At 40.5% G+C, this 23,793-nt stretch overlaps 1 protein-coding gene across 50 annotated transcripts in view; it reads right to left on the bottom strand.

Moving 5' to 3' along the window:
- Positions 1-22,697, bottom strand: part of Mhc (myosin heavy chain) — a 106,292-nt gene extending 83,595 nt beyond the window's left edge. For 35 of the 50 annotated variants that reach the window (XM_072303219.1, XM_072303232.1, XM_072303345.1 and 32 more), the window contains exons 1-3: positions 22,504-22,642; positions 5,899-6,157; positions 4,983-5,126 (exon numbers count right to left, since the gene is read on the bottom strand). In XM_072303219.1, coding sequence (XP_072159320.1) covers positions 4,983-5,126; positions 5,899-6,105 — 351 coding nt within the window. In that variant the 5' untranslated portion in view covers positions 6,106-6,157; positions 22,504-22,642. Of the gene's footprint in view, positions 1-4,982; positions 5,127-5,209; positions 5,354-5,898; positions 6,158-20,142; positions 20,227-22,503 lie in introns of those variants that run through there. The other 15 variants (XM_072303241.1, XM_019062651.2, XM_019062649.2 and 12 more) reach the window with 4 other exon arrangements.
- Between the last annotated feature and the right edge of the window lie 1,096 nt (positions 22,698-23,793).

Below are 23,793 nucleotides of genomic sequence, written 5' to 3'. Positions count from 1 at the left end.
ATATTGACGTCCAATTTAAAGGGTATATTATTAATTTTTAAACATTCTTAGACAGAATTTAGCTTGCAGAGCATCGCATTTTTGCCGTTATACTTTTATAAAACGTGACTATATCAAACTGTTCGTCGTTGGTGTAAGACACCTCCGAGTTTTTGTTACTTATTGGCAAATATCTGCATGAATTTTTAAGCATAAAAGTAACTTATGCAGATCAGATGCATTAATGAATTTTGTATTCCATTGTAGTCTGAAGTTTATTAAAATTGAGGTTTTTCAGTGAACAAGCCTCTCATGCGATGCTCTACCTGCTTTGAAGACTTCAATCTAGCTCATTTTTCCAAACGAAAGAACTAAGACTCATGGTAGGTACAATTTATCAACAACTCTGCAGACGGAAACTGCACTGAAAAAAAAGTTACAAGTTATACAGACATACCGTCCGTTCCTGGCTCTAGGGGCCGAAAATTCCAGATGTTTGAGCCGTAGCTTCGATTGCTATGGGTCATACGCCCGGAACTTTCGGTCTCTGAGCCTGGAACGCGGACGATATTTCTAAATAGCCCGTAAGTACGGCGTCCAAGGCCGGAGTTTTTTTTTTCAGTGTGCGGTAATGCAAAAATAATAACATGAAAAAACTGGAAGTTCTTCATCTTCCAAGAATTCATCCATTCAAGAAATCACTTCCATGTGACTTTCTGGTTCTACCTGGATTTAGCTGGGGTTCAGCTTGTGCAACGAGCCGTGCAATGCGTGCAAAAAGGAAAGCCCCATGCGAAATGTACAGATTTTGAAAAATGCATCGAAAAAATGTTGAGATTTTTTCGTTTTGGGGGGTGGGGGTGGTTTAGAAAAATCTTCGAGCTTTGCTCGATCAAACCTATATCAAAAGGAATATTGACTTTCCAGCCAACCAAACTTAAAATGTGGCTCACGGATCTTTTTTTTTTTTTACGATGAAGAACCAACCTTGTAAAACATTTATTTTATAAGTGAGATTTTTCTCTCGTAAAATTACTCTCATTACTTTTTTCTTCTCATTCTAAATATCAGAAGGAAGCTCAAAATTGAAACAAGCATGTTCAATTTTTTAAATAAATAAATTTAAAAAAAAAAAAAACATTCTCCGGCATGATCGAGCAACGCGAATCATTTTTCTTCAATTTTCTCCTCAAGTTTTCAACTGGGGAAACAGTCATACATTCAACAGTCAGGGATTTTTTTTAAATCACTCCAGCAAACACTTAAACTAAAACTATTACACTGACTTTGTTCATTTTTGCCAGTCCTCTCTAAGGAAAAATATTATTACATAGCAATGCATTGGAAAATAAGTACGGTATCTTGAAAATGGTTCTGTACAATTAGCTACTATGGAAGTTTGCCGAACTAACACTCAAGGGGGAACCGAAATATGCTGGCAACGTTTTGGTATCACGCCACCATGACATTATCCTTATTTTCACATTATCCTCCGTTATTGATCTTGCACGCAATTTCTAAACGGATTCTACAACAGTTTGTCCTTCCGTTGCAGCGGACGGAATGGTATTTTTTAAGCTGTAATCGCGGAAGTCCATACATACTTTGTTTGCACGCATAAAACCAAGACGACGGTGTAACTACCAAACCACGTATCTCGTTTGCGGTGTTTAAAAATCTACGCTCACATTTTATTTTTTTGAAGTAGACCAAATCAATATCATTCCTCGAAATTTTCACAGAATTTTCTTCGCACGAAGAGGAAAAATCACAGAAATTTTCTAGACTGGACGTTAAGTAGTTTTTCATTTAAAAAATAAAGTATGACAGGAGGTCTGCGACGTCGCAAACCGAGATACGTGGTTTGGTAGTTTCACCGTCGAAGAACCACTCTCTGTAGTTACAGACTCTAATCTCAACACTAGAAATTATTAGAGAAAAACTGGGGTCACTGTAACATTTACGAGTAATGTTGTTCGGCAAACTAACACACTCGCGTTGAAATTATCATACAATGAAAAAGAATGTGCAAGATGTATTTTGCGTGTAGGATCAGAGGACTGTGGCGTTAGTATTTTTGCATACAAATAATTTTAACAAGAATCAAAAATTTGTTCTAAAACCAAGTTGTAACATAACCTCATCGGTATTTTCATCTTTTACACTTGTAATTAAAATTTCATTCACTCGAAGCCTAATATGGGCCCATAATTTTATCCAGCCGGGAGTAAAATATACTAGGTTATTCGCTTTGCCACTGCGGAAATGTTCTCTCTAGGCTGGACAGTTTGGACGCTGTAGTAGTAGAACCCCCTCGTAATTATAAATTAATCAGAACAAAAAAGCGAAATATTCCACCCTTTGGATGAAATAAGCCAGGTTCTTAATCAGGCATGAAAATAACCGGTGTGGAAACGCAACGATCCAAGTTGGAGGGAGAATATTTCCGATTAATTAAATGACACCATTTTTGATGATGGGAGACCCTTTTGCATACTTTCAAATGAAGAGGGGTCTTCATACCCTAGTTTAAATCGTCACTAAAGACCGACGATCCTACACGACTTAAAACAATCGCAAACAGGAATGGTAATACTGCCGTACTATGGAAAAATGGCATATGAACCTTCAGACGTCCAAATTTCCTCAGACAAATCACGGATTATCAGGAATATTGGTGAGAATTTTCCCCCTACTTTTTCAAAGAATATTTTTCGTACATTGATCTCAAGGGTCTGAATTTACGATGAATAATATAAATGGCTTTCTTAAAAAATAAATGTTTTCTGAGAGGAAATTTGGCAAAATGTTCATACGGCGTTCTTCCTTAGCGCGACAAAATAGACTGCTTCGGACGTTACGTCATCATAGCGACTTCTACAGAGATGTTTCTCAATGACCCAAACATCAACGCAACCTCTATTCTGTTGATGCAAAGATAGATAAAGGAAATGTCTCAAATCGAATGATTCATAATCTTTGTGTGGCGTAAATCTGTAACAGTCTATTTTTATGAAGCTGACTAAGTTTATTGTAGTCAGTTGAGTGACAGTGAAGTAGGATTTCTTAAAACATGACAAACACGGAGATGACTTGATCAGGAATCCAAGTGTGGTAATCCTTATGGTGTGAAATAATGTGGAATGCGATGTCTATGACCGGCATTTGTGGTCGGTGGTCTTTGCACCTTTGCACAGTTTCCGGCTGGCTCCTCGCGGGCACGTGTCTGATCCGAGGCCAAAAAAAGCAGAGGAATAGTTTACACATGAAGTTAGTCAACCTAGTTGGAGGAGTTAGTGAAGGCAGTGCTCTCATGGGAAAAAATATGCCTAACCTAGCAAAAGGCTATGAATTTCACTGAAATTGATGAAATTGAACTAGGCGGAACTTTCGTATGCTTTCCCCTTCGTGTTTTTCCTCACTTTCGCTCTCAAAATGAAAACCGAAGATTTTTAATCTCTCGAAAGTTCCGTTCAGCTCTTGATATAAAAGATTTTTCCGGGCGAAAATTTAAAAAAAATTAATGAACGGTTTTCATTAAAAATTAACAATGAAAAAACGTCGCAAAGTTCTATGGGCATACATTTTTTTAGGATTTAAAACGTTCAATGTTTGAGTGAGTTCCATAAAGTGACTTGTTTTTAAATTTTTCTCCGCGTTTTTTCCATGTGATATTTTTCATTGAATAAGTGAGAAAAATGCTATTTTGTTTAAAATCTTCAGAGGGGCTTTTCCATTTATCTTACTCTATAATATAAAATCATAAGAGTAACCAGTGGCGTGGCGTGCTTTGCGATATATCGATGGACCTGTCATTCAATTCTATGGAAAAGGATCGATAAACAGGGTGTTGGCGATGAGCACCTTATAAATCGATCTTTTACCATAGCGTCAAATGAGGTAATATCGATAATCGATCTTTCACGCCTCGCCACTGAGAGTAACGCATAACACCTGAGGCGCGAAACGCTTCGGGAGTGTTCGGCCAAGAAGCGGTCAGGGGGCTGGAATACTTTATTATTTTTGAGAGCACTGATAAGAAATGCGGTAACCATCATGCTCAGATCAAAGCTGCCTCCAAAATGTTGAAATCAGGAGTAAAGGAAAACTGATACTTGATAAAATATCTCTTTCATCTCCATTTTTCCCCCCACATCTTAGAGGACCTACCGCTTTTCCACTTAGTAGAAATTCAGTCGGCCCTCATACAGTTTTCTAAACGATTTCAATTTTTTTCTCCAATAGTTTCAATTATCCTTCTTTGGAGAAGCTAAATCGCATGACAGCAAAGCGGTTGGATAGGAAGGGCGAAGGTGGATTTGTAGGATGTAGGTGTATTTTTCAATTCTGTGTCAAATGAGAGTAGTCCATCAGTTTCAAACAGAAACTACGGCAACTCAATTGCAGTGTTCCTGGACGTAGAAGCTCATTCCTTGACTCAAGTCTGGGTCGGATATCTCGCATGATTTTACGATGATTTATCCGAACAAGTAATGGAATTTTTAACGGGTGAGATGTATTCAGCTATACGCTAGGGTGAGGAGGGCTTCTTTTTTGGTTGGATGATGAGATTATGGAAACATAAAATAGGTACATTAAGGTATGCAATGAGCTAGGGAAGTAAAGCAACAAACACAGGGAAAGATACAGCTAATCCTCCAGCGTCTTAGAACCCATCTCTATTGAAATTGATTCAGTCTCTTGTTTACAAATGTGATTTAAGAGAAGCTTTTTTTTTGCACTTAACGTGTAATGGCGCTTCCTTCCTCTACTGATACTTTTCAGTGAAAATTAATTGTAACCAATTACTTATTGAAGCTTAAGGCCTGCAAATATCTACGCTTGCCAAGCTTTTCTGAACTGACACTGGAGGATTTTTTAGAAAAAGAAAATGAGGGAGGTTTGAAAATGTAATAAAACAAGCAGTCAAAAACACGGGAGGAATTTGGCAAAAAGTGCGTGGACCATCTACTCTACCGGATGCGGGGCCTTGATAGACTTACGTAAATGAGTTTATGATAGTATCTTTGTTTCAAGTTATATAAGACAGACGCATCGTTAAGGTAGGTTAAGTTAGACATATCTTCGCATTTTTCGTATTTCGGTGGGTTAACCTGTCCCACTTGATCCTTCTTGAAATCCTTCGTCTAAATTGTGCAAAAAAGAAACATATGATTAATAAAATATCCAAGTAAATAAAATCCAAGTATAAAATTAAGTGATAACTTACGTAGATTAATTTACAGTAATATCTCTGTTTTAAGTTGTGCAGCACGCTGGCGTCGTTAAGATAGGTCAGGTCGGCCATATCTTCAACTTTCTCGAATTTCGGAGGGTTCACCGGGAACACTAAATCTTTCTTGAAAACTTTTTCCTGCTCAGACATTAATTGACATATGAACATGGTTAAAATGAGAACAAGTTTATCAATATTTTGTTAGCAACCTGCTTAGCAGTTCTAATACGATGTGAATTTTTAATTATTAACAATGATTACTAGCGTATTTTGACACACATGTTTTTATTTCATGTTTAATGGAGGGATGTATTGAGATCTAATCTATTCATTCATGTGTAAAAAAGGATTATTAAAGAACTGCAAACATCATGAAATGAATTAAATATTAGACTTCGGGAAGACTTTTTCATTAGAGGTTTAAGCCTCCAGAATCATGGACCTTTTTGTCATTCCAACAAAGGTGTCCAAAATGCTAGTTTTAAAGAGATGACTTTTTCTTGAATTCAGCTCAAAAAGTTCTTTTTTTTCAAATTCAATTTTCATTTTTCTTTCATCTATAAAAAAACATATTTTCCTCTGGATTTGGTAATCTCACTACACAAGAGCTCTGATGTATACAATTTAACGCTGGCGATAATTTTCAACATGTTCTGCTCAATTATGCCCGTTTCAAAGTTTACCTCGCCACTGGGGAGTCCAACGGTGACCAAGTCGCCCTTAGTTGCCTTAATTTCTCCGAGAACGAAACCCTCTGCTTCATCGGGGACCCAGCAAATCTTCTTAGCATCGTAAGGTTTCGATTGATCGATACGTTTCTGTTCCAAGGAAACGAACAAGTACGGGGTTGGATCTGGGTCCTCGCCCTCCTGTTTCACGGGCTTCGGCATGTTCGTTTACGTGTTATAATGGGCGGCAACAATTATTATGGAACAGGTCTCTCTGTAACATAAAAAACAAACAATTGATTTCAATTACGTTGGCTCAAAGACGAGTGAAGCAGTGGCGCACAGTGGATCGAGTCAATTAGAGAGAGTGGACATAGAATTTAGGACCAAAACTGCAAATTTTGATGTTTATTCCGTCACGTTTTAAATTATAAGGGGTGCTCCTAGAAGAAAATTTTACGAGGAAACCAGTGGGACCACTCTCAGAACCTCAAAAATTTGTTTAAGCGTAGTTATAAGCTCTTAAAGTTTCCAAATTGTGTCCGACTTCTCCTATAAACTCGATCCATTGTGTGGCGAGGCGTCAATGATCCATTTTCGATATTGTCCCATTTGAAGCTGTGTTAAAGCATCGATTATTAAAGTGTTCGTTGCGGACACTCTGTCTATCGATCCTTTGCCATAAGTTTAAATGGCAGATCAATCGATATATCGCAAAGCACGCCACGCCACTGGAGTGGAGTAAAACTGAGGAAAACCATGCAATATTTCACGATAATATCTGTTCGTACAAAATGTCTTTCAAGGATATCACTATGTGAATTGCCGTGTAAAAAAGGATGAGGATCTACGTTTGATTAGAGAGACCGCGGTTCAGCATAATCATGCATTCTACTTGGCGCCACTTTCATCAGCTATCATTCGGCGAAGATTAAAGCAATATCACATCGCCTACCTACATTTTTGACTCGTTCGTTTGTATTGCTTTGGTAGCCAATGTGAGGTCTCCAAAATATCAGCTCGATTCCAGCGGGGTGGCGTGAATTGCGATGTATCGATTGTTTCGCCATTTAAACCTATGATAAAGAATCGATTATTAAGGTGTTCGCTGCGAACACCCTGTTTATCGACCCTATTCCATAGATTTAAATGGCATAAAAATCGATACATCGCAATTCAGCACGCCAAGCCACTGAGCTCGATATGGATACTCAAAAGAGACTTGTACGCACGGATAGAAAAGCATCGACGGAACATTTTTGTGCCTTACGCCACCAGGCTACGGACTTTTTAGCGGAACGATTACACTGTCGTGTAGTTTTCGTTTACAGGGAACCCAGCCACTTTGATTCATTCGCAGCGCTTTCAGTATGAACTACTCGCGTATGCAAGTGCAAATGGACGGAGCCTCAAGATAAACGGGAGATGGCAGTTATCAAAGCAGTTCTAATTGACTTACATCCTGAGGAGGCAGTGGGGTGGAAAAACGCAGCCGCGCTACGCCAAAAGAACACATCTGCGTGGAGTTCCCATTTGAGATACGCGGTTCTTGCTTAGGAGTTTGGCGCGGGTGGGAGCGGGGACGGAGGGGTCAACGGCCTCGATATAAATAAGCGGCGTTAAGCGGATTTAAGTTTAGTGAGATCCAAGACGGTTATTAAATGTTGCACGCAAATTTATTTGCCGGCGACGCTCCGATCGGAGAGGCGCAAAGTCGCTTTTATTAATCACCTCATAAATATCCGCGTTATAATGTTGCCAAAGTCACAGGCCAAAATACTGCCCCGCTAAGGAGGAACGCCGTATGAGCTTTCGAGTGTTACCAAATTGCTCCGGATAATAAAACATGTATTTTTGAAGAAATTATGCGTACTTTTCCTTGAAATTTTTAGACGTTTTAGATGAAATTGCGAGAAAAATTGTCTGAGAAAATTGAAGAAACATATGAATGATTTTTCTAGTAAATTGGGTTTTTATTGAAGGAAATATGGCAGCGCCCGAGGGCTCATGCGACGTTCTTCCGCAGCACAGCAGACAATTTTCGCCGCTTCAATCGTGTCAAAAGAGACGTCTCCCGCTGGAAAAAGTTGAGAAAAGTCAAATTTTGCCTTTGACTTGAAAAAAAAAGATAGACCTTTAAGGTGATTCCTCCCAGGAAGTGAACAAACATCGATATATCGAACAAATTTTGCTTTTCACTATTTGTAAAAACAGAAGCGACAGCATAGAAGCATACTTCAGCAGTCTATTGGTGAAGAATCTCTTCCGAAAATTCTAAATTAGAGGCAAATAAAACTAAACGCGAAATATCGCATTCGATTAATCAAATCGAACTGTAATTTTCGCCTCAAGTCTCATTTGCCTCTAATTTGAAGTTTTTGGAGGAGATTTTTCGCCAATAGACTGCTGAAGTATGCTTCTACACTTTCGCTTCTTTGTTTCTACAAAAAGTGAAAAGCCAAATTCGCATTTCAGCAAAATTTGCTCGATATATCGATATTTGTTTACTTTCTGGCAAGAATCACTGTAAACAATATTTCAAATTTTTTTGGTACGCCTTTTGGAATATGACTTGAAGTTTCTCTCGAACCGAACGCCAGAGGAAGTCGATAAAATCTACAGTGAGAGGCACATGACTTCAACAGGCCGCAGAAATTCCTCGAGATATTCTTGAAGAGGCCAATCTCAAGGGACGGCACATTTTCCCCTCATTGGCAACGCTTAACACGACCCTTGCGAATTTTTCGCGTATTTATTGTTAGATCTGCAAGGACGGCTACAGGTATAAATCAGCGTCACAACGGAAGTAAACACTCGGGTGTTTTCACAGAGAAATAACCCAAACTGTGAAGTGTGGGTGTTTAGCGGAAAGTGAAACAAAATCCAAGAATTTTGATGAGCACCCCGAGCCAGTCGCGTGGGTCGACTCCCGGCACCGGCGATCCGCGGTTTCGGCGAGGGAAAATGGCAACATTGGGAAGCGCGGGAATCACAAGCAGTGTTGCCATTTCTCTCCGAGCTCCATCTTTCCTAGAGAGTAAGCAGTAAAAGGTGGGTTTATTTGATTTCACAAGCGGCAACGCTGCCGCAAGACTTTAATGACATCAAACATGACCAAAATAGACGGAAGAGCAGTGGCATATTCACATTCGACGTCCAAATCTAGGCTTGTTTTCCGGCGGCCCATCAGCGGGGCGGGGCTCCACGCAACACCCTGAGCCCCTCCCCTCCGCCCCTCCTCTTTTCGCCCGGATTCGCGTTCAGCCGCGAGCTGGAGTTGAGGGGGCGCTCATCTTCGTCCAGATCATCTGTCTATCATCGGATTACATTTAAGCCAATTTTCACCATTGGTAATCGTTGTTGTCAGTATCTCAATCGATCAGTGACGCTGACCCGCGCAAAGTAGATTTTTACGGTAGGATATTTACGGTATATCCTCTCAGACGCTATGTCCTCTCCTTAGATAATAACGCGGTTGTCGCTTTTTGAAAATGACGTCACCTGTACTGCCGTGCTAAGGAAAAACGCCGTATGAGCATTCGAGAGTTGCCAAATTTCCTTTGCTGAAATGTTTGTTTATGAGAAAAATTATGAATATTTTTCCTTGACATTTTCAGGAACTTTAGATTAAAATACAAAGAATATTCCCTGAAAAATTGGAAGAAAAATATTCATAAGTTCACCAGGAAATTTGTGTTTTATCGAAGGAAATTTGGCAACGCCTGATGGTTCATACGGCGTTTTTCCTTATCACGGCAGTGTAGCTATCATGCATCCAACTCTGTTACGAGCGATGCATCCGGATGCACCGGTGCATTTTTACTCATCACTAATTCATGGGCCACATGTGGAATGAGTCGTGGTGCGCACTGACTCTGCACTGACTCTGGAAGATTCGTAACAGATAAACGAAACGGTCCCTCTCCTAAATATGTTGTAATTTACCACAATTTTACCAGTCGTGCATTTTTCTTGCATGAAGGTACGGGAGGTGGCAAATCTGACTCTCAAATTATCTTCCGCTATCGAAACGTGCAATTTTCACATTCCTAATGGAAGGGGCAGCCATAGTCATAGCGTCAACTCCGACTCTCAGCAAGGATGCTACATTTCCAAGAAATTTGGATAACTCTATGGAAATTCTGCACGGAGAGGAAGAATCATAGCACGTAGTCTGCTGTCATGATCAGAAATTTGGGAAGGCTCCAAGTACATGCTCGTGCATATTGCGAGCATTCGAAGGAAGGCATGGTTGCCAAGTGATCAAATATTTTCAAAACTGTTCAATTCTGGCCAACTTACGCAGATTTATCAAGTTTGTTCTCTCTCCGACGCTCAGAAATTTTGATTTCACGCTTCTTTTCAGGTTTTAATAATCAGTAATGCCCTTTGGAAACCTTAACTATTTTCACACAGATCGTTTATACACCCATCAAACTTCGGAGATGCTGCTCACGTAACACCTATCAATGACGAAATTCGATCGAGGCCGTCTAATTGTTAACGTAGTGGTCAATCACACAAAAACTTCAAGTCTGGCAAGGTCAAAGAGAATTTTGTCAAATTTTTCTTAAGCAGTGACCAAGTTGAACTAACCCGCATAATCAAGAATGAGTGGCATTTGATAACGATTTGATAATCGTAGATGGTAATCATGATGATTAATTTGAATCTTCTACTGAAAGAGTGGCGACAGGGGGTTTTAAATGAGACGAAGGAGTATCAACGCCCCGAGGCTTTGGGAGGACAGAATACTGAGGCGGCTAGGCGTTGCAGAGGGCCAGAGAGCGCTGTGAAAGTGGCTCGTATGTACGTATAATAATTAAGATTTAAAAATTTGATTACACACATCGGATGCCGATGCCCATTACTTCCATTATCGTAAAACTTATTCATGGGGTTACATTATTCACTATAATATTCCTGTGTACAGATTATATACATTTTTTGCTCCGACTGATGCAGCATCTCATAAGGGGTCCAGAAGCTAATGCGCTATACCATAGGTATCGATTTTTGGGATCAAGATAAGACTTGTTTATTCTATGAACAGTTCTTTGAACACCAACATTTATTCGACGATATAGCCCGTCAATCCAGGATTGCGCGAAAGCTCTAAGAAAATGTATGAGGACTGCACGAAAAAGGCACAAGGATTGCGTGAATAGAAACCTTAACATCTGCTATAAGAATGCGCGAATTTAAAATGAAGTTAATTCGGAAGTTTGGCAAAACAGGAAACAGTTGGAAAAACGCTAGTTTAGGTTAGTTTGCTGACAAATCATCGATGTCTTACCTCCTGATGATAAATGAAGTGAAAAGATTGAATCATGATCGTAATTATGAAGGACTTTCTTAACTTTTCTCGGAAAACAATATTTAATCGGGAGAAACAAAGCAACGTTGGAATGCTCATACGGCGTTGAAACTTAACATAGGCCTCTTAAGCTCTATATTATTCGATGCCGCGATTATTCTAGTTCGCGATTATTACGCGAGCTCGAATAATCACGCCAAACACAATGCGGCCGGCGGCGTTAAACGTACATTAGCGCCTGCAAGACTTGATGAATACTTCACGCATTACACCAAACAGTGCGGTCGGCGTAAAGCCCATACCTATTAGCGCCTACAAGACAACATGAATACTTCTTGCTTCGCGCCAAACGCAGTTTAGTCGGTCAGTTGGCGTGAGACACATATTAGCGCCCAATTCTGTAGGACTGCGTTTCATCATTTTTGAATTTTTGCTCCAGTTTTTACCATAATTAAAGGGAAAATATGTATTTTCATAGTAACAATTCAGAAACTCGGATGATATTTAATTGTTTTTTTTATTATTATTACATTGAAAGAAATTAGAACGAACGAAAATATCGCGTCGAAATTTTCGATACTTCTATTTGAGACCATTTAGGTAAAGCGGAAACTTTTCAGAAAAACTGTGTGTAGCTATTTAAAAACATTTATTAAAAATAAAACTTAAAAGTGGTGCATAACGTTGTGATCAGAGATAAATGTACGCTTTTTTTCGAGTATACCCGTCGGGTTTTGAATCCATTCATCTCTTAAAAAAACTTGAACATGGTTGTTCTACGATTTTTTACGTGTAGTTCCTTCAGCGGTTGACGGCCGCGTAGCAGCCTCGGACCCCTAGCTCACTTTTTAAATTTCTTTGAAAGCTCTCTGGGCCATTCGTGCTGTTAGGGCTATCCATCAAAAAGAGACACGAGAGACAGCTTTGTCTATCGATTTCAATAGTAGGTCCGATAGACATGAAGAGCCGGCGAAGATAGAAGGGAGCCGGAAAACTCGATGGACCACGATCGTTGCATCTAGAGTCCCTATATACTGAGTGTAAAGACAATACGAATCCATTTCTGATTTGTTCCCGTATTTGAGGCCTCCACGATGTCACAAACGGGAATAAAAATTACATTTTCCCATGATTTTCGCCGATTACAATGATTATAAACTTGAACGGACCGGCGAATCGAGGGAACAGCAAGGAACAAACGGAATGAGAGAAGGAACGGATACAGAAATTCGAGAGTGAGTTGATCAAAGATTACGAAAAACGTTCAATTTGTGTAATCTTTATTCCCGCTTGTGACATCTATGAGCCGCGTTGTCTTAACTCTCTCTCTATATAGGGACTCCAGTCGCAACGGATATCTCCTCAGAACTACCTGCTCGAGGTGGGGCTTTCGCATTCGTAGTACGTTGACAATTGGCACTTTTGTCTTGGCGGGCGTCAATCATAGCGCATTCCGCGCTGACCGCCGCGCCGTGCCGCGCCGGCCGCCATGGAGCCGTCATTCTATTTCCACTGTTCGGTCCATGCTCGCTGCCATTGCCCAGCTATAATTAGCGCATCTACTTAGCATCTTAGCATTCTGCCGCGCTCAAAACTGCCAACGTTCCCATTTCTCGACCGAAAATAATCCCTGCCACTCGGTTCTTTCACTGTTGTTTTCCCCCGCGCTCCCGCACCCCGGGGCTCATCCAGTCCGGTGACAATGCGGCCGCCCGGTTATTTTATTTTCGCCAGGGTTTATGGATTACATATAATTCGCCGCGCTAACTTTTAATCCAGGTCTTTAGAGGGCAATGTGCCCCAGATTTCCTAACCAATGTATCTGCGGCTAGCTAATGGGGAAAATGTCAGGCAAAAATCATATACCCAAAAATATTCGCGAAAACATTTTCCCAGGTCGAAGCATTCAAAAATGGGAGAAAAACTAAGATCCATACTCGATTTCTCGTCATGCTACGATTTCTCTCGATGGTTGTAGGGACCTGGTGACATTTACTTTATTTTGTCGTTTTTTATTGACCCCTTTGATAATGAACTTTGAATTGTGCATGGTTGTAAGGATGGAACCTTCTTATTACCACGGTTCACCATCCGTTTTTAAACACCATGCACTACGCGTTTATAAGTGGATGACCTAATTGAACATTTTAAAATTTGAATCGCTAAAGGTCGGCAAAAATATTAGCAAAAAATATCAGCAAAAGTACCAAGCCCGTGCCGGACTTAAATATTGTATGACACCAGAATGCTCCAAGCTGAAGTGCTTGGAAGGATGTAACTTATAAAGCTTCGCAAAATTTCTCACTCGTGAGAACAAAAAATTTCATCAGGTATTTTCTTTCATGTGGCAGGCGCTGCAATAGAGTAGGAGCCAAGAGAATTCGCACCCTCTCCGAGCTGGAAAATCTCATGAAAAATAAGAATTTGATATTTCAGGTTATTTTTCACGAAATTGCATTTTAATTTCACGTGAATTTTAACGTGAAATCTCAGCCCCCAACTGATGCCGCGATGACCTACGCCCCTCCCCCCCCCCCCAAAAAAAAAAGTTCTTCGTTGAACTTAAAGCGTATTTTCTATTTTGCCTTTGAGTCCGACTCCGCTCTTGCGTCTGCACCTTTTCCTAACACGATAACGTCAACGGAAAAGTCCACTACGCACGGTCTAAAGTTTCGAGTCGAGGCCGTATGCGCGAGTCAGAGCGTCGAAATCAGACGCGAGGACAATGTAAAAACGGGGTCACACTCAAAAAGAAAAAGTAAAAAACGGCGCGTAAAATTAAAAGCGAACCTATATTTTTGTTGGTGTCGGGCCGGGGGGAAAGCGAGGGTGGGGGAGGCGCCCCCGTTCGGGCGAATAGGTGGAACTCCAGCATAATGTGATACCCACACTAACCTTTATTTTTATTTTGATTATCCCCTCTGGCGCCCCCACACTTGTCTCCTTGCCAGCCGGTGCGAAAAACAACAAATTTCACTCTGGAATCCCGCTCTTCCGCGCTCCGGTCGGCATCCGCGACGCGTGTGCTCGCCGGTTTTTTGGAAGCGCTCCCGAAGCAGTCGCGCGGATGCCAGACTTGAGAAGTCCCGATCCTCCGAGCAGAAAGCGTCTATCTCCAACGGTAACCCTATTCTCTTACTCGATTTTGCCTCGGCGGTGCCAAATCTGCAAAAATTTCGCAAAACTTGACGGCAGGGTTCAAGACTGACACTGACGCGCTCCTAATTTGCTCATAATTTTCCGAACGCCCCTCCGGCCCCGCGTGTATCTCGCGCCTGGGGCCGTGTTTCTTTCTCCCTTTTTTTATGCTGTTTTTTTTTCGGAGCCTATATTTCACGCCCTGCGCTTCCTGACTGCTCCCGAGTCACCATGTCTCACTGCTTTTTCGCGAGTCGACCCATATTATTTTACAAGAGCGTGGGTTGGGTTGCTTCGTCAGGAAATCGCCAGCTTAACTTGTAATGGCATTACATGAACATGGAACATTCCCGTCACGAAATCGAAACAGTTTTAGATCTGAAGCACAGGAATTCAGGCAAAATAATTAACCTTAAGCACATAACTCATGATGCGCGTACAGAGAGCACTCAGCTATGCGTTTACGAGAAAAATCCGTTTTGACTAATTACCGAATGAAAATGTTGGTTCGTGTAGAAACGTCGTGGGGGGGGGGGGGGCACAAGTCAATTATGATGAAACAATTTAAAAAATTTCGTTACTCCCTTGTAAGTGAATCATCAATCCTCAGTGAGATCGCTGTTGACTGATGATGGAGCTATAAGCTCCGAAACGCGTCTTAATTGATTAATTTCGCCACAAGTGGGTAACGAAATTTTATAAAATTTTATATCATGTTTGTTCGTGACGCAGGATCAAACCTGCCGTGATAGCGGTTGAACCGTAACTCTCAAATTTTCGAAATCGAGGTCCCAAAATCAGCGATTCAGCTAAAGCAGCACAATTAGTCTTATTTGCACATTAATGAGACCTCTGAGAAAGCCATAAGTGCGTAAAAATTGACGTTATTTCAGACTGAAAAGCCTTATGAGGTGTTTTCCGTTAGGAAGCGAATGAGAAGTGTACTTTTAAGTATAATGACGCTCTTTTTTGTAAATGTCTATACCCTTTACATTTGTTCGGTTTGTGTCCATAAAGTAACTTCGAAATGATTAAGAGGAAAGCACTTATAGTCTTGCCTGGCACTAACCTTATGTGAAATTGAAAAATACCTTTTTTGGATACTTGAAAATAAAATTCCTCTATTTATAATCATCCAGACGATTTGTGAGGGAGTCTTTTGAATGATTGGTGACTATTGACAAAGAACGGAGGCATCTTCCAGTACAATTGTTTGCTTGGATGCTATTGAAAGCCCTTAATAATCGATTCATTGCCATAGCTTCGAATGGGAAAATATCGATAGTCGATCATCCACGCCTCGCCACTACATGAAATGGACTGCATTTTGCAATTTGGAATTATAAATTCTGGCTCTTCTGAAAAAACACTTATGTGCATAGGGAAACTAATGGTACATACGTTCTTTTTAAACCGGGCTAGAATTTATAGTTCCAAATTGCAAAATGTAGTCCAAATTTTCCACAAAATAAGACTTGTTTCTATTTCATTTATTTTCTTAAATATAGATTTGTGTCGATTCCCGACGCGATCTTAAAGGCAAACTTGCTGCGATCTTCGGTAAAAGTAAGTTTCTAAATTTAGCACAATCGGCTCGACGCACTAATTTCAGCCGAAGATATCGCCGCAGCATGTGTGCGTGTGACGAGCGAGCATATCAATAAAGCTGGGGTAGTAGTCCCGACCCCGACGTCACATCTGCACCCACGGCGGCTCCTTCTCACATAACTATTCATGATGAATCATTATGGGTCCGGTGTATTACGCAGAAATCTGACCAGATTTGGATTACATTTTGCAATAAGGAACCACTATTTCATGCCCATTTTAGAGACAACATACATGCCATTGGTTTCCCTATGCAGATATGTGCTTTTATAGGAGAGCTAGAGATAGTGGTTCCTTTTTGCAAAATGTAATCCATTCATAAATCCAAAAATGGAATCCATCGTTATGTATACCTCTATCAATTTTAAACGGTTCCTATGATTTTCACGGGGTTTTGTGCTGCTTGGCCCTTCCTCTCATTTAAGGTTTAATAGCTTGGTCTTCCTACCACACGCGGTCTGTTCACCTCTAAACTGGCGCACGACGTATGTTCCCACGAAACCACTGAAAAAGAAACTCCGGCCGTAAGAGCCGCAATTACGTGCTATATAGACAAACATACCGTCCGTTCCGGGCTCAAAGGCCGAAAATTCCGGCTGCTGGAGGCGTAGCTTCGATTGCTCCGGGATCAGAGGCCAAAGCTACGGCTCCAGCAGCCGGAATTTTCGGCCTTTGAGCCCGGAACGGACGATATGTTTATATAGCCCGTAATTGCGGCTCCCACGGCCGGAGTTCTTTTTCAGTGACTGCAATGTGCGCCTGTGGTTCTCACGCGGTCTTCTCCGCTGCTTCGCGATACATCATCGGGCTGATTATTGAAATTGATAGACAAAGCTATTGACAAAGAAGACGGAAAGGATATGGAGGGATCCTACCGGTGGAAGCAGGTGGTTGCAATGGACATTGGAGGTACGTAATTAACTAACTAACGGCAATCCGCGAGAGGCGCTACAGTTAGTACATCATTCTCTCCCGTAGTCCATAGGAACCATCCATTCCAACCGATAGGATAGCTCCATGCTCCCTATGTCTTCTTTGTCTATGGATTTGTTTATAAATTTCAAAAATCAGTCCGCAGGATCGTCTGAAATTATTTGTTCGATTTTGACATTCAGTCGCTTAGTCTCGCGTAGATTCTCCGTAACTGTCTCCCAGCAAGGGACACACGTCAATTCCTCTTCATATTACGCACGAGTTCGCCTTTTCATAACCGCGGTGGCAATATGAGGGGCTTCGGAGCCCAAAATGTTGCGCGCAGTAGTCTCGTCTCTTTCGTTCTATACTAGACCAAATTTGACCTTAAATATCAGCGATTCCGCACTTCGAAAAGTTGTTGGGTTATGACATGTGAATGGATTACTTTACATTTTTACCTTTTTGAGTGCGTTCAACTTAAAGCAATTGTAATTATAACACATTGAACTTTGCAAGAAACTGGTAGAATTAGTGTGGGCCTTATCGCTGCATGACAATTGATACAATAGGATCGGCCGTGGACAGACAATGGACCACTAGACAAGGTACGAATTTAGGCATTCTGATACATGTTTCTTGGCCAGAATTTCACGTAGAACACGATTCGCGCAACGAAAATTACCGAAATCAACTCCTAACAAAGATATTAACGTTTTTAGTTCACATGGGTTACGAGGAATTTGAACTGCCCGCTCATAAGAAACTCAAAGCTCTACGTGAGTCAAATCGTGCACTACAACGGTTTCAGCAAGCTTCTCAATCGAGCAATGTTCATTTCCCATCATGTGTTGTTCAAACTATAAACAACTTGCTATAGCTGAGCCAAAGCGTCAAGATTGAGGTTGCCAGATTTTTATATTGCAGAAACTGTCATGATAACGTTTAGCGCGCGATGTGAGTCACGTAGAGCATTGAGTTTTCATGAGCGGGTGGTTTGAATTCACGTATCAAGAATCATTAAATATCTACGTAAGGGGTTGATTTCGGTAATTTTCGTTGTGCGCATCGTGTTTTACGAGAAATTTTGGTTGTGAAACATGTATCAGAACGCTAAAATTCGTACCTTGTCCACTGGTCCATTGCGCAATTATCAAGTACTCTAGAACCGTTTAATTTTTTTTTTTTCACTCAGATAAAATCATAGTGCAAAAGTTTTAAGCTGGCAGCCTTGAAATTTATTGTCAGTTGGCAATAAATATCCATTGGAATCAATCATCAATTTGCAAATGATCGCACATTGCAAGAGGCCCATTTGTATTCCTCTGTTAATTTTTTTTTTTCATGACACTCGGAAAAATCAGAGATTAAAATTTCATAGCAACGGACATCTACATACCGACTGTAGTGCGAAAACTATTTGATACAAATGCTGATTCAAGGAGCGCTACCTGGTACAAAATGAAAGTAGCCTAAAGGCTAAAGACCACACCGTTAGTATTATACTTCAATGAAGTTTTCAAAAATTTCCGAGCATCACATCTATCGAATTAAACATTTCAATATCAAAGCTTAGTTACGTCAAATTGAGTGAGATCAATTTCTCAGTCAAAAAAGTTTCAAATGCAAAACCGTTGCACATTTTTAGTAAATAAATCATTAAATTGATGCAAGAGCAATCAAGCAAGTTTTAATAGTTATCAACGCATGACTATCTTAATCCATTTTACCTCTTATAGAGCGAGTACTCGTTATGACATAGCATTGATGAAAGAGGTTTTGTTATCATTCCTACACTCTAGTAGCCAAAATACTAGCATTAGATACGTATCATTTGGATATCATCGGTAAGTAAATATTCAACATGTATCGAATACTTTATCAAAATGCGGTATATGTAATATATATATGTGTGTAATATATATTTTGATAGGTATCACATATCATACTTTGGCTACGAGAGTTCGTCTCATAACAAGGATGCAATGCATGAATAATTTTAGAAATCTCAAAAATAATTTCAATCGTCTGAAATCGTCGAGAACAGTCGTCTGAAGCGGTTCAGTTCTCTTTTCGGAAGTAGATAAATGCATTAAAAGTATATTAGACACAACAAATTCCATGCAAACACACCCAAAAAGCAATTTTACCTTGCCAATTCCCTTCTGCAAAGTGTTATGTTGGGAGTAAGTCGGGGGCTAGATCCGGTAAACACTGATACTTTTAGCTCAAGTATGCTTGTTTAAAGATCGTAATTATCTTTTGTCTCTATTAAAATAATTCAGAGCGTCTAAAAATGGGGAAGGGGCGTGAAAGAGAAGATAAAGATGTTTATGATACTCCTCACTTTATAGATTATGAAAAAATCCTACAGAAAAGTATAGAGACTCTAAAATTAACACGAAAAAGTGGAGGCTGACTTAACAGACTAATGGAGGCGTGTTCAAAGCTATCGTTCCTCTGTCATTCAAAGACTGGTCTTTAAATATCGAAAAAACGGATAAGCATTTCTAACTCCCCTAGATGTCATCAAGCAAGCTAAGTCCATCAAAACCAATGCATGGTGGAGCGAGTCGATGTGAGAGGTTGGACAATATGTGGAAACTTAAAAAGCACATATTTTCGTTAATACAAAACGTCAAAGTTTAAAAAATGTTCCATTGATTTTTTTGTAAAATTTCCATTTATAATCTAAAGATTCCATGGCTAATCTCTTCTAATCGCTTGTCCCGATGTCGAGTGACGCTTTGAAAATGGCATATGTTGACAGTGAAACTACCAAAGCACGTATCTCGTCTGCGATGTTTTATAATCTGCACTGTTATATTATTTTTTCGAAGGAAAAAGAATCAACATAAGTCCTTCAAGTTTTTACGGAATTTTCTTCGCACATGAGGTGAAAAATCACGGCACTTTTTGAGGAATGCCGTTCAGTGGTTTTCCATTTAATTAAATAAGAAAGGACTTCTGCGACGTCCTAAATTGAGATACGTGGTTTGGAAGTTTCACCGTCGATGTGCCCTCACAACTAAGCAGACTTTTTTTGCTTGATGATATCTAAGTAAATCCTAAAGTCACATCAGATGATTTGATCCATCAAAAAATGTTCGTCGGGTAAGTAGAACCCCCAACGTGAAGTCTTATCAGTAATATGTCCATCTTTCTAAATCACGGTTAGCTTACTGTATTTTAAGAGTCTTGGTGAGATGAGTCAATCTAGTTTTAATTAAAGTAAATTTTAGACCTAGGAATTATGATATTATAATGTACCTATCAGTATTTACCCGATTTTTCTGCGAATCTTCAGAGGAGAGCCGTTTGACGACGCACTAGGTTCTAGATGTATGAACTACCGTGAAAGAAAGATCGCGGTGAACGGAGGTTTTATCACTGTCGGAAATGGGGGGGGGGGGGTTGGAGGGGCAGCAAAAATGGTGAAGAATCTAATTACAGACCAGGGTTGCCAAAGCAGAGTACGGTCTTATTTGAATGTGTCAATGCAAAATTTTATCCACTTTCCTTATGGTTTGACAACCGCGCGACGGTCAAATGCAATTTAATTTATTTGGGGATTGGAATGTGTTTAACTAGAGCAGTGTCTGCAACAAAAGGCTGCCCCTTTTCGGCCTATACATATAGAAGATCAGTTTTGACTAGGACTTGAAGTACATATTTCAGGGGCGGTCATTGGAAGAGTCAACTGTACCAAAGAGCGATCATTAATGGAAGTAAACTTTGTATGTTGTAGAGAAATACAAAATCAGCCTTACCTAAGAATTATTTTTATGACCATTAAAATTTTTGATTAATATTGATGTAGTTGCTGTTTATCCGTGGGTTGAATTTAATTCTCAATCCCTATTGTATCTTTGACTATTTGGGGTATCTAATCAACAGGTCTGTAAAAATGGACGCCATTCAAGAAAAATTATACCCCTACATCGTATAATTTGAGGATCATCAAACATTATTTGATTACTTAGTATGTTAGATCCCTATCCAAAAGTTGACAGCTTTATTAAATAAATCGCTTTAGATTCTACTTAATGTCGTTCAAGTATGCGTATACAGGGTGTCCTGGGTCATCCGTGCCAGGTTTTTTTCTCGGTTGTTTTAGATGAGGTCGAGGAAGGAAATTCACCCCAAAGAATCCGAATTTCATCGTCAATGAGCAAGTCTGGCCCCCTCTGATGTGTAAAAGGGGGGGAGGGGTTCTCGCATCAGGCGCGAGGTGAATGTCAAAGTTTGAAATCATACCATCGTAAATCTGGGAGTACAGAGGATTTCAAACTATACTGACACCATCCGTTTTAATCGGCCGACCCAAATCCAATATACCAACCCCTAAAGATAGGGGATGAACCTCCAAAAAATACTAGTTCCCTAGATTGACGTAGAGGCTCGAAAAAAATGTGTTTATCGGGTGATCGAACTCGAGGGGTTAAAATTTGACGGTCTGGTAGCCCCCTAGAGGCTTCGCTGATGGGGAACGGGAGGATCCTGAACAAGTAAATTTAACAAGTTTAGGGTCCCCCGTGCCCCATTCGCGAAGTCTCTATGGTTTATATGACGGTTTAATTCGGTCAAATTCGGATTCCATAGATTGATTACAAATGCAAACATCTTTTTCCCGAGCCTATACGTCAATTAAGTAAGGTAGCATTTTTAGCGGAGTCCTCTCTGTCCCACTCTCAGAGGTCAGTATTTTGAACACAAGGTCCGATTTTGGATTTCTTGGTGTCGATTTAGGTTAAAACTATAAGTGATCCCCGATGTTGATGGTACTTTTTCAAATTTTGACTATAAACCGAGGCCCTGAAGTTTAAAGTAAGGACCCCCCTTTTGCCCATCAAAGGGGCCGGGGATGAGGGTTCGAGTAGATGCAATCCGGATTCCTTGGGGCCATCATCTCCATCGTCTTTGACTTTGTCCAACTTGAGACAACCGATAGAATTCTGGTACGGGTGGCCTAGGATACCCTGTGCTTTTGAAAGTTGACATTTCGTATGATGGTTGTTTCGAGCTGTCACTCACCTCAGCCTGTACAAGCTTGTTGGTTAACATAATTTACCCTATTCCTTTTCCGGACTTCCTAAATGGATGCTATTAACGCTCTTTACACATCTCACCACTTCGTATTTAAGGCCAATCTAATACTGAAAATCTATCTTTAAACTTCCGATGCAATCGGGAATGTCAAAGTTCTGGTTTCGATGTGATACAAGCTCCTGATTGAGGAAACCTCAAATGTGTCATGTTGTCGTATGCATGTCCTTTATCGGCTCTTCATCTTACACTTCATAAAATCAGCTGATTGATAAGTAATACAGTCCAAAAGTCGGAATGTCAAGTTGCTTAGTTTTTTCCCACTGAAGATATGACTTGAACTACGCACAACTTACCGCTTAGCAACACAATAAAACACAAAATACGTTACATATAGTGAAAATATTATTCCATGGGGTTAGGATCCAGCACGTCGGATGTTATCACATAAACGAGAACAAAATTCGAAGATTCGACTGCGAATCGAATGAAGTAGCCAAAATATGAAAGATAGAGAGAGGAACAAGAGAGAGGTAAGATTGTCGAGGTACGTTCAACAATGCAGAAGTATGGCAAAGTAAATCGGAACAAACACTCACGATGGCAACTTAATTGTTCTGAACAAAACACAGTAACACACTTTTCAATCCACGCACAAGAACAGAATCTTCACCTCGGGCGAGACAGGTCTGGAATGAACTCCCTGATAGTCAACTGAAAGCCAGTGTATTAGGGTCTGCTCCCAATTCCCAATATAAACCTCTGCAATGTGATCTAAGCCTGTGTCGTCGCCTCCCATTGGGCAGCCTCCTCGGCCAATCGCGCGCGCCCTCTTATCGTGTACCATTTTTAGCCTAAGTCTTTTCTCTATGTCTAGTCTAGGCTCGAACGTCATTGTTTTACATTACACACTTTTGCGGAGCGCTCCTCCAACAACAGTTACTTCCGGTTACTTTTTTGCGTTTTTTTGGTTCGTTTCCACCGAATTCTTCGCGCCCCGTCTGCCGCGTTCCCCGTTCGAATTCCGCCCAAGAGGTAGCAAGTTCATGGGTAATCCCACGGCCCGACTTCCACTTCGGTGGTAATCCGCTCAAGAATCATGCAACGCAAGTGAGCGCCACGTTCCTCTCGTGCCACGCCCGCTCCAGCCCTATTTCCCTAATTCAATTCCAACGCTTTAATTATTTCCGCAAAACACTCACGTCTTCACCTATATTCTCCTCCCTCCCGCCCCATTACCTATATATCTTTCCATTCATATTTCCTCCTCCTTCCTATTTTCATTTTTTCCCCGACATCTTCATCCACTGCCTCGTCGCTCAGTCTTCACAGGATTTTCCAGTGCTCCCATTTTCCGGAACTAGTTCCAAATTCCGGAGCATTCGAGACTTTCCTGAATTTTTCCCGGAACTTTTGAAATTCCCAAAATATCCCCGATCTTTTGCATTTTCCGGAACTTTTCCGGAACTTCCAAAAAAATCTAAAAGGAATCCCGGAACTTTTGCCGGTCATGGAGTGGGAGAGATTGGAACAAAAAAGCTCCGAATCCTGGAACACAAATGCTCCGAATCCTGGAACTTTTGACGGGCATGGAATGGGAGCACTTGGTTTTTCGAACTCATCGCCCTAGAGCTTTAAATGTCTCGTCATTGGGTCTTCTTCGTCTTTGGGTTTTCTTCCTCGTCTTTTTAAGAGATCTAGGTATAGACATTTGGGCACCGTCAAGTAATTATATTTTATCACGAGGACATGGGAATTGCGTGCTCAGTATCAAGCACACGTTTCCGCAACTTAATGACATGATATTTAATCATAATTTATACGTGATCTCAATTTGCTAACTTACTTTATCCGCGTCGCATGTTTTACTTTTTAACTGTTCTTGGAGG

This window comes from Bemisia tabaci, chromosome 1, assembly GCF_918797505.1.
Source record: "Bemisia tabaci chromosome 1, PGI_BMITA_v3".
Classification (NCBI taxonomy): domain Eukaryota; kingdom Metazoa; phylum Arthropoda; class Insecta; order Hemiptera; family Aleyrodidae; genus Bemisia; species Bemisia tabaci.
Note: the sequence above shows the minus strand (reverse complement) of the source record. Positions and strands in the feature narration are given on the sequence as shown.